General features: G+C 49.9%; 1 protein-coding gene across 1 annotated transcript; it reads left to right on the top strand.

Annotated features, from left to right (window-relative positions):
* Positions 1-366: 366 nt before the first annotated feature.
* Positions 367-2,363, top strand: LOC123115740 (uncharacterized). The gene is made up of 2 exons (XM_044536838.1): positions 367-1,355; positions 1,440-2,363. The coding sequence occupies exons 1-2, from the start codon at positions 529-531 to the stop codon at positions 2,203-2,205; spliced, it is 1,593 nt and encodes a 530-aa protein (XP_044392773.1). The 5' UTR covers positions 367-528; the 3' UTR covers positions 2,206-2,363.
* The last annotated feature ends 8,592 nt before the right edge of the window (positions 2,364-10,955 follow it).

Raw genomic sequence — 10,955 nt, 5'->3', positions numbered from 1 at the left:
ATGAAGTAAAGACAAATATGACTACAAATGTTAGCTAGTTAGGATTGGGCTATCATTTTTTAAATATATATACGTATTGACTCTGGTTCTGAAATTTTATGAAATAATGTCATATTAGTGCTGGAATTATTTCATATTTTTAGCAGTGCACAGGAGGAGTCCGGGAGCACTCAAACCGATTCGAATCCAGCCCAGCCCAATTTGTTTTTTTAGGGGAGCCCAGCCCAAGTACACACCTGGGGGCTGTGCTGGGCTTGCCAGGAGCTTCAGCCCAAGCCACACCCATTCCTTCGTCACTAAGAAAAAGGGGAATAGTACAAGTTTACCCGTTCCCCATTTCTGAAGCCACCAAAGCCACCGCTGCCGCCTCCTTTTGCGGTTTTGCCCAACTCCGAATTCCACTCCCCATCGTCACGGCGGCGTCCTCAGAACCCCAGTCCGCGGGCCGACGCCCCATCACCGGCGCTATAATGTTGCCTCCCTAGGGTTCCGAGTCGAAGCCCTGGACCGCACTATCGCGGCGAGGCGATGGCCGGCGACGAGGTGAATCCTGTCGACGCGAGCGGCGGGGACACAGCCGCCGCTCGTGGCGAGGAGCGACAGCCGGCGCCCCTGCCCGAGGATGTGCTCGCCGAAGTCCTCCGTCGCGTCCCGCCGCGCTGGATCGCCGCCTCCCGCTGCGTCTGCACGGCCTGGCGCGACGCCATCGATGCGCGCGGCCTCTTGCGCGCCGACATGCTCCCGCTCTCGCTCGCCGGCCTCTTCGTCCACTTCGACGAGCACAAGTATCCCGAATTCCTCGCCCGCCCCTCCTCCGTGGCTGGCGCCCCCGCCATCAGCGGCAACCTCAGTTTCCTGCCCTCCACCACCCCTCATGCCGGCACTATATGGGACGACGACTGCGATGATTGGCGTGACTATAACATCGATGATCACTGCAATGGGCTCCTCTTGCTTCGCAGTAACCGGGTGGTTAATCCTGCCACCCGATGCTGGAGTGCTTTGCCACCGTGCCCTGCTCCCAAGGATGGCACAGGAAATGTGTGGTACAGTGGTCATCTGGTCTATGATCCGATGGTATCACCGTACTACGAGGTGTTTATGACCCCCCATTTGGATGACTACCATTCTGAAAATGAGGTAGACCCCTCGATGGAGGAATCTGAATGGCCACCATCCCTATGCAAGATGTATGTATTCTCATCAAAGTCGGGTTGTTGGGAGGAGAAGTATTTCTTCCGAGAAGGGGGTGCTACAGGGATTGTCAGTGAAATGCGAGTGGGTTACGGGCGATCCAACGGTGTCTATTATCGGGGAGCACTTTATGTACACTGTAGAGCTGATTTAATTATGAGGTACGTGGTTTCTTCGTTTATATTCCATGTCACTTTTATCTTACACTTTTTAAAGCAGTTTTGCACATTGATATGATTCTGCAGGATATCATTGTCTAATAATATGTACAGCTTAATTAAACCACCTGTGGTGGATACCAGAGCACACCATTTTCCATATGTCGAGATTGTAAGATCAAAAAAGGGGGTGTACTTTGTGGCATTTGATAGGTCTTGGCCTCAACGTGAGTGTTGGCTTGGAGTTTGGATCCTCAATGAATCATGTGGTCAGATGGAGTGGATTTTGAAGCATGACAAAGACCTTAAGCATGCGCTAGCACATCACCGATATTGTGGACGACTTCACTGGATCTTAGAAGATATTAACTATAACCTATTTTGTTCTTCTAGTTTCCTAGAAGGCAACAAGAAAGCAACCACCGAGGAGATTTTTGAATGGAACTCTGACGATGATGTTGAAAACGAGAACTTGGTTAAGCATTGTTGCTTAGAAGACAACAAGAAAGCAATAATTGAAAAGAAATTGGATTGGAAGTACAACAATCGTAATGTTGCTAACAATTGTGATATGGTTGAAGAGTGTTATTGGGATGAAGAGCATTATGATGATTCATATGATGAAGACATTGAGATACTTGGGTTTCACCCATACAAAGATATTGTCTTCTTGAGTAGTACATCAGAGTGGACCGCACTGGCATATCATTTGAATGGCTTCAAGATTGAAGAGTTAGGGAATATATACCCAAATGATTATGGTCATTTCAAACAGTTAAGTAATGAACAGGAGAGGATCAAATCTTTTCCATACACCCCATGTTGGATTGAAGAGTTTCCTTCGAACAATTAATCTAGAAATTCATCTCACATACGAGAATATTTTATTTGCCATTTACCTGAGTGGCGCAAAAAATGGCTTGCAAAAGATGTCGTGTCATCTTTAATTTATATGTATTTATAAGGATTGGTTAATCTCTGGTGGATAAGATTTACTTGTGAGGACTGTTAATTTTTTACTTGTACTACTTTCTATGGAATGATCTATCAGACAGTTTCTTTTTTTGAATCATGCACTCCTAGAAACACAACTGCCCAGAAATATGTATTTTTCTGCTAGAGCCGAGCTCCCTGTTAGCTCCAAATCTGTAACTTCTTTGGGATAAATTGGCCAACAAAAATGATTCTGCCAGTCCCACTGTCCCTTGAAATATTCCTGCTTTTTCTGAAGCAATAGAGGATAAAATATGTATTTGGCGGGTGGTAACCTTTCTTATGCTGGAACATAATAATCATTCAGGCCTAATAGCTTCCCAACGACAAAAGGATGCCAAACCGGCAACATCATAGGCTCAAAGTCTTATGCCTCTCACAGTCTGATCCGAACACATACCCCCAAAAGAGAGAAAAATACCTCTGATCAGATCACCTTAACCCGGGCAGTATTCCTAGGCTTGCCGAATTGTAGGTTGAAGTCTTAGAAAACATAATTTGATACAGCGAAAGTTCAAGTCTTATAAAATATATACCCAAAGGTTTATGTACATTTGAAATTGTTAACTAATGAACAGGAAATGGCATTATGTTTCATACATGCCATATTGGGTTGAAGAGTTTCCTAGAAACAATCTGTCTATAACTTAGTCTCAAACATCATCCTATGTTGGTTCAGAACTTCTTGCGTTTGTAAGAGATTTATATCTTCCAAAACAGATTTTACAACTATATTTGTCTTGTTTATCTCCGCCTATGTCTTCTAGGCATAGCCGGTCCCAAGCCCGGGTAAAGGAGGAGGGTTGTGATAGGCTTGGCGAGCCAACGTAAAAACTAACCAGTCCCATAGGTATGAAACCCATTTGAGCGAGAATAGTACTAGGATGGGTGACCTCCTAGGAAGTCCTCGTGAAAGGGTTTCATATCTAAGGGTTGTGATAGGCTTGGCGAGCCAACGTAAAAACTAGCCAGTCTTTTGGGTATGAAACCCATTTGGGCGAGAGTAGTACTAGGATGGGTGACCTCCTGGGAAGTCCTCGTGAAAGGGTTTCATATCTAGCCTACCCCAACTTGTTTGGGATAAAAGGCTTCGTAAGTAAGTAAGTATTTATCTTGTTTATTATCTCCAAGACTGTTATCATTGTTTAATACCTGTTATAGTTTATCAGCTGAATGACAAAGTCCTAGAAAAGTAGAAATATGTATTTATGTTTATGAACCAAGCTTCTGGCTAGCTTCAGACATCACACTCCTATAAGGTTGAATTGTCTGGATCAGCAAAGCGTATCCTTGTAGGTCAGGCACTTTTCCCCATTGCACGAATTTGGGCTATAAAGTTAAACAAGATAAAATTTCACTCCGATTTAAATTTATGGAATTTGGGATTGCAGTAACAAAATTGATTACCATTCTTTCTTATATTTCTAACATCTGTTTTTTTTTCATATCTACTACTCAAATTTTGCTCCACCCACCTAGTTACATCTTTTCAATTACAACACGTTTGTGTACAAAATTGTCCATTTAAAATTGATCTTATAAATTTGCACTGTATAATCTGGAATGTGGAAGGCCCCTTTTACCATGTTTTATTAAATGATACATTGTCGTGAGGAATCCCTAACTTTATAGTTGCGTTCAGGTACCAAAACATTCAGGTATAGTTGCATTCATCTTTATTCTTTTATGGTAGTCGACACCATCATGGCTATCAAACTCGAGTATGTAGTGTAAAGAAAAACTGGATGGGTGATCCATGTTTTTCCTGACGAAATATGCATGGGGCAGTATGAAAAAAGAAAAACTGGATGGGTGATCCATGTTTTTCCTGACCAAATATGCATGGGGTTGTTCAAACGTGCTTTAAGCGCAAAAAATCTGCTATTGTGCTTAAACTTGATTTCAAAAAAGCGTTTGACTCGGTCTCCTGGACCGCTCTGGCAGCTATCATGCTTGCCAAGGGCTTCCCCGAGATTTGGTGCAATTGGGTTGACAGCCTGAACCGTTCCAGTCAGTCGGCTGTTGTTCTGAATGGCAAGCCGGGCCCTTGGATCAACTGCAAACAGGGGCTACGACAGGGCGACTCGCTTTCTCCGTATCTTTTTATTATTGTTGCTGATGTCCTTCAGCGTCTGATCTACCAGGCCTCCAATGATGATAGGTTAGCTCACCCAATTAATCAGGAGCTACCTTGCCCAGTTCTTCAGTATGCTGACGATAAGTTGATCATCTTGCCGGCGGAGGCTGCTCAACTTCAGACCTTAAAAGCTATCCTGCTTCAATTCTCTCAAGCCACGGGGTTGCATATCAACTTCCATAAGAGCACGTTTGCCCCCATCCACGTGCCTCCTGAGTTAGCCAACGATTTAGCCGACATTTTTGGTTGCCCGGTTGCTTCTTTCCCTCAGTCCTACCTCGGCCTTCCTCTATCTACCCACAAACTTCGCATCGCCGATTTCTTTTTCATTATCGACAAGATTGACCGCCGCCTTGCTGGATGGCATGGGATCCTTCTTTCTATTGCTGGGCGAGCTATCCTGGTTCGAGCTGTTCTTAGAGCCCTACCTATATACGCCATGACTTCTCTGCTGCTGCCGATGGGTGTTGTCACTGAAATAGATAAACGATGCAGAGCCTTTTTTTGAGCGGGTCAAGACAAAGTTTCGGGAGGCCAATGCAAAGTTGCTTGGGATTTTGTGTGTGCACCTTTCACTCGTGGGGGACTAGGTTTCTCTTCTCTTCAACACCTCAACTCCTGCCTCCTTCTCTCTCATTTAACCAAGATTCATTCACGATCCACGGCTCGCGGGGTTTCTCCGTTGGCTGCTAGATATGGGTGGTCCGAAGGCCAGGACCTAGGTACTACTCATGCTCATGATTCCCATGTGTGGCGTGATATCACCAAGGGGATCCCCCTCTTTCGGAGCTTAACGAAAGTGGACGTCGGCAACGGTACTTCCACCGCCTTCTGGCTTGATCTCTGGGTTCCGCACTCTTCAGATATTCTTGCTTCACGGTACCCTGCTCTGTTCTCTCATGTTCTCTGACCCTCGGCTTCTGTTGCCAGGGTTCTAAGCTCACCGGATCTGTGCCTCGATCTCGCTCCACGCCTAACTAATGCTGCTGAACTTGAACTGGGCTACCTACGCAACTTCCTGGCTTCTGTTTCCTTGAATTTGCAGGAACCAGACTGCTGAACAGGTCGATCTGATGGCAAGCCTCTGACTTGCAATGCGGCATACAAGGCTATGTGGGAGGGAGAGCCTGTCGATCCCTTGGCAATGGCCATCTGGAAGAATTTCGCTCCAAACAAATGTAGAATTTTCCTCTGGCTGGCACACAAGAATCGTCTCTTCACCAACGAACGGCGTTTTCGTCGAGGCATCTCTACTTCTCTGTCTTGCCCTCTCTGTCCGGGGACGGAGTCCGTAAACCACCTGCTTTCGCACTGCCCGGAGCTCACTACTCTGTGGGGAGAACTCTCCTCTCTCACTCCAGATATACCCGCAGATCTTTCGGATCTTTGGGCCAACGACATGCAGAATAAAGTTTGCTCTACAATAATCATCGCCATTCTTTGGAACATTTGGAAAAGAAGGAATGCAAAAGTCTTCAGGAACGACACTCGACCGGTTCACCTCATCGCTCGTTCTGCCGCTGATGATGTTCTGCTTTGGTCTAGCAGATGTAATAATGAGCAAGCGCAAGGTTTGCTACGCGACTGGGGTACCATGTTGTTTCACCTATCTATGAGATTGTAAACTAAAGCCGGATACTTCTGCTCCTCCTCCCCCTCTGTTCCTCTGCTGTAAATATTATCTGGTTATCAATGAAAAGGTTCAGGCCGGCGTAAGCCCGCCGTAGTACCATCAAAAAAAATGTAGCAACAGAACTAAAAAAAAGCCCCCAAGTGACCTGCACCAGCATCGCTCCTGTGGGCGACCGGGGCGGGCCAACCCTAGCCGCCGGCAGAGGCCTCCTCCACTACCCTCCCTCTCCTCGCCACCGCCGGGCGCGTCGATGGGCTTTGGTGGCGGCGAGGCTTTCTCTCCTCCCGCTTGGTGGTGTGGGCGCGGGCAGGCAGCATTGGGCGGTGACGCTACGCTGGCAAGGAGTGCGGTGGCGCATTGGCAAGCGGCTGCGGCGGGGTTGCGCAGGCCCGACCTGGGCATGGAGGGCTGCACCCATGTGGGCGCACGCTCGTGGCGGCTGATGCGGCTGGGTACGGCCCAGATCTGTTGTGTGGTGCCACTGGCTGCGCGCCTGGGCTGGTAAGAGCATGTCTAGTAGAACCCTCAAACCTTAAAGCAGTTTTAAGGGTTGAGAAGTGCCAATTTTTGGCACTTTTAAGGGTTGAAAAACAGGGGCAAATACTAGAACCCTCAAACCCAACCCTTAAACTGCTTTAAGGGTTGGGTTTGAGGGTTTTAGTCTTTGCCTCAACCCCAACCTTTAAATCTATCATTTGACATCTCACAATTTATGACTACAAGAACACAATCAACCTCAAACAAACTACCAAATGACAATCATTGATGCATGTTTTAATAGTTTACATCACAAAATCATCATCTTCCCCCTCTCATCGGCACCATCACCAAAAAGTTGCACCTCGGCGCCATCTCCCAGACCACATGCGGGCTCCATCAAGCATCTCCATAGGCGCCGCTGGAGTCGTCCACACCGCCATCACCACAACTACTCATCGGAGTGTCACCTCGAAAAGTAGAGGACGCACCACGGAACATCCTCTTCCTCTACGCGATGTCCTCCTTGTAGTCCTTCCACCATTGCAATTGGTCTTGATCCATGTCCTTCTTGGACATCATCATGTGCTTCTTCTCTTCCACCATGAGTTCTTTCCATACCTTTGCCTCTTTGAGCTTGATCATCCTCTCCTCCAAGTCGGCCTTGCGCTTTGCTTCTTCACGCTTTGCTTCAACTTGTGCAAGCTTGACCTCTTTCTTCTTCTCGGTGATAAGAAGCTTCGTCTCCAATGTCTTCGTTGTCAATTCCTCTCTTGCCTTCATCATGTGCTCCATCTTCTCCCTTAGGCTTGACGCCTCTCCTTCCATCTTCACCCTTAGCTTGCCCTTCTTGGTTCCCTCGGGCTTGCCCAAGTTCCTCTCCTCCTCATCTTCACTATCATCCATCCTAAGCATTGCCGACTTCTTGGGTGCGGTCTCTTGATACCTCAACTTCCACTTGTCAAAGGTTTGAAGAATTGCCCAAGCATGCTTAAATGGGAATGGCTTGCCCTTGGAAGCGGCCATCTCCTTGTACCTCATGCCGGCAATTGTCTCCTATCAACCACACATAATCACATAAGAACCCACCAATAGCATAGTACACACACATAATCAAAATAGTGAAGAGAAATGTACTCACATAGTCACTCTCCATGGTTCCACTAGGTGGTGCATCCCTCACTTGGTCCATGGCCGCACTCCAACGAGCACAAGCGGGCTTCATCAACTCCCACCGGCCTTGAAGCGACCAGTAAGTGCGAGAGATGAACCCACTATTCTTCGGCTTGATCCTACAATAGTTGTCCTCGATCCTTTGCCAATATCGTTTACCAGTTTGATCGGTGCCGGTGGTTGCATCCATCCCCATAGCTGCCCAAGCACGAACCAAGAGGATATCTTCCGCCTTGGTGTAGTTTGTCGACCGCGCTGTGGGCGGGAAGCGGTGGTGAATGCCTCCTCCCCTATCTCAGCCACCTCCTCCTCGTCATCCCCTTCATCCTCCTCATCTTCCTCATCTTCCTCCAAGTCATCACCAACCCTAAAGGGGTCTAGAGGCGGAGCTCCGAGGTCCACCTCCGCGTCTTGGAGGAGGTCCATGAACGAGGATGGGCTTGCCATTTCCTCGAACACCTCGTGCGCGGCGGGAGGAGGTTCGGCGACGGCCGCGGGCGGGGCCGCGGGCTTCTTCCGCGCCGCGGGCTTCTTCCGCGGCTTCTTCACGGTCGGGGACGAGCCAGCGACCTTGGAGGCCGCGCCTCGCGGCCCACGAGAGGCCGCCTTCGGCCGACTCTTCTTGGGGGCGGGCGCGGCGGCGGGGGTAGGTGCTGGGGCGGGGACGGGGGCCGGGGCGGCAGCCGGGGAGGCGGGGGGAGGCGGTGCAAGGACTGCCTGCTGCCGCTTGGCCCCGATGTGGGTCGCTGCCACCATGTCGGCCACGGTCGGGGCGGGGGAGGGGGCGAGGGCGGGGCCCGAGTAGGGCGGGGCGGGCGCAGTGGCGGGCGGGGGCACGGACGCGGGCGGGGGCGCAGCGGCGGCGGAGGCCTCCATGGCCGGTGCGGGGCGAGGCGGCGGGAGGAGGCGGCGGGAGGAGCCGGGGATGCGGGATCGATGAAACTTCCCTCCTGCGCGAGAGGAAAGAGGAGTGTGGGTTGGGGGGAGTTTTTCCTCTCAAGCCTCACTTCTACAGGTTGGGAAACAGTTTGAGGGTCGGACCTCTAAATTTTTTTACGGGTTTGAGGGTTTAGAGGTTCTAGTCTACGACTTTTTTCGACGAAAACTGTAAAAAAGCAGTTATTTTTAGGGGTTTGAGGGTTTGAGGGCTCTACTAGACTTGCTCTAATGGCGGCCAAAGTACTCAGGCGGCATGCCACTAGAGGCTGGTGGGGACTCTGCTGCTGGCCGTCGCGTGTGCCCTGGTGGCTGGTGACCAGTGGTGGTGCGGGTCTGTTGTGGTGACGGCGGCGTGGATCTCGCGGCTCTCATCTGGTAGGCAACACATGTTGGTGGTGGTTCCTCCCTTCTCCTAGGTTCAGACCGGTCACACAGGTTTCTTGCATGGTGATGGTAGTGAGGACTTGGGGCTCATGCTCGGGCGTATCATATTTGAGCCCGAGGTGGGTCGGAGCACTCACTCCGGGTAGGCGATGGTGGGGTCGGTCTAGGGGTGCCTGTGGGCGATGATGTTCCTCTTCTGGCGGGTACGTTGGTCGACGGTGGTGGTCGGGACTCCGTGTTTCTGTTGGACATATCTGCCTAGATGGCCGCAGACATGGTGTCGTGCGAATTTGCTCGCTGACAGCCGTCGATAGTCCAATGTGGTGTCTCCCCAGGTCCACAGGGACCGACGAGGGACACTGGCGTGGGAGCCTCCTGCCGTGGAGGCGTCGACCCAAACTTTGTGGCTGAGCTAGGAGTAAAAGGAGATGCCTTCTACTTCTTCTATTGTGGTTGGTACACCTTGATGTGGGCGGTCGGTGGGTCTCGGACAAGGATGTCAGGGTGGCGGCCTCGGATGGCGGTCCGCATGGTTAGCTCTCCGACGGGCAGCATGGCAGAGGTGGTGGCTTTCCCACTTGGCCGTGTGGGCGGTGAGAGGTGTAGCGGTGGGTGGCCCGGGCGTGCTCTCTATCATTGGGAGTGATGTCACCCCGATCTGCATCTGGGGATCGAATCTCGTCACGCTGGTGCTGAAGGCTTCATAGTGGCATGAGGGATCGGAGTTGCCAAGAGAAAGCTCCACGCTTTGTTACCGACAATGGCGAGGCTCGTGGGTGCCGTTCTCTTCTTGAAGACGTCGTCGAGGTGCTTGTCTCTATGTCAGGATTCTGGGTGAAGACCCTTGTCCGTTGTGGACTAGGCAGCGGCGATGCCTAGCACCATTCTCCCTCCCGAGGGCATTGTCGTGGACTTAGGTGTTTTAGGGAGTAGCATGGTGTTGTATTCAGATCTTCCTATGTTCTTCTTCGGTCGCATAGTCACATGGGTCTTGCGTGATCCAGTTATCCTTGGATCGGCGTTGTAGGAGGACTACCTATGACCTTATATCGTTCGACTGTGTACTATGTCCGGTTGTTGCTTTTATATATAAAGCGAGGCGAAAGCCTGTTTCGAGAAATGTAGCGGCACAATTTGTAGCACGCGAGAATAACATCACCAAATTAATTTTATGCTCTATGATTTATCTACTGCTTCCTTCATCCCAATTATTTGTCTTAGATTTCACTACAAAAAAATACACTTCCGTGATGATACGTGTTTGTCACAGTAGGTCGCGTTTTTTGTCATGCATGTACATCCATGACGATTTTATGATAGAATCAAGATAGTCATACCTGTTCTGTCATAGAAGTGTTCCATGACATTACCAAAATTATCATCACGGAAGTGTCCACTTCCATGACGATAAATCGCGCGTCACAGAAGTGCTTTCGTCAAGGGTGACCGACACGTGGCATCCACCGTAATGGAACACCGTTAAGCTATCGGGTCGGGTTTTGGATCCATTAACCCGTTAACAGCCCCAACCAATGGGGATTTTCCACGTGTAAAATCATCATTGGCTGGAGGAAACACGTGTCGGCTCATCGTTGGGACAGATGTCATCCACTCATTGGACGGAAGGCGCCTATGATACGTCGACACGTGGCACGACCCAACACAGGCCCATTCCTGTGAAAAGGCCGGCCCGTTTGACTTGGTCAAAAGGTGGCGGGTCGGCCCATGGAAAGCCTGTTAAAGGCCTGTTCGCATATAGCCCCTTTACAGCCTGCTAACCCAAGGCCCGTTACGCCCTATCCGAATTAGGCCCACTAGCGTCATCTGGGCCATCCAATATGATTCCAGCCCCTTTTCACTTCTGGCG

This window comes from Triticum aestivum, chromosome 5B (genome assembly GCF_018294505.1).
Source record: "Triticum aestivum cultivar Chinese Spring chromosome 5B, IWGSC CS RefSeq v2.1, whole genome shotgun sequence".
Classification (NCBI taxonomy): domain Eukaryota; kingdom Viridiplantae; phylum Streptophyta; class Magnoliopsida; order Poales; family Poaceae; genus Triticum; species Triticum aestivum.
This window is presented reverse-complemented; position numbering and strand designations above follow the sequence as displayed.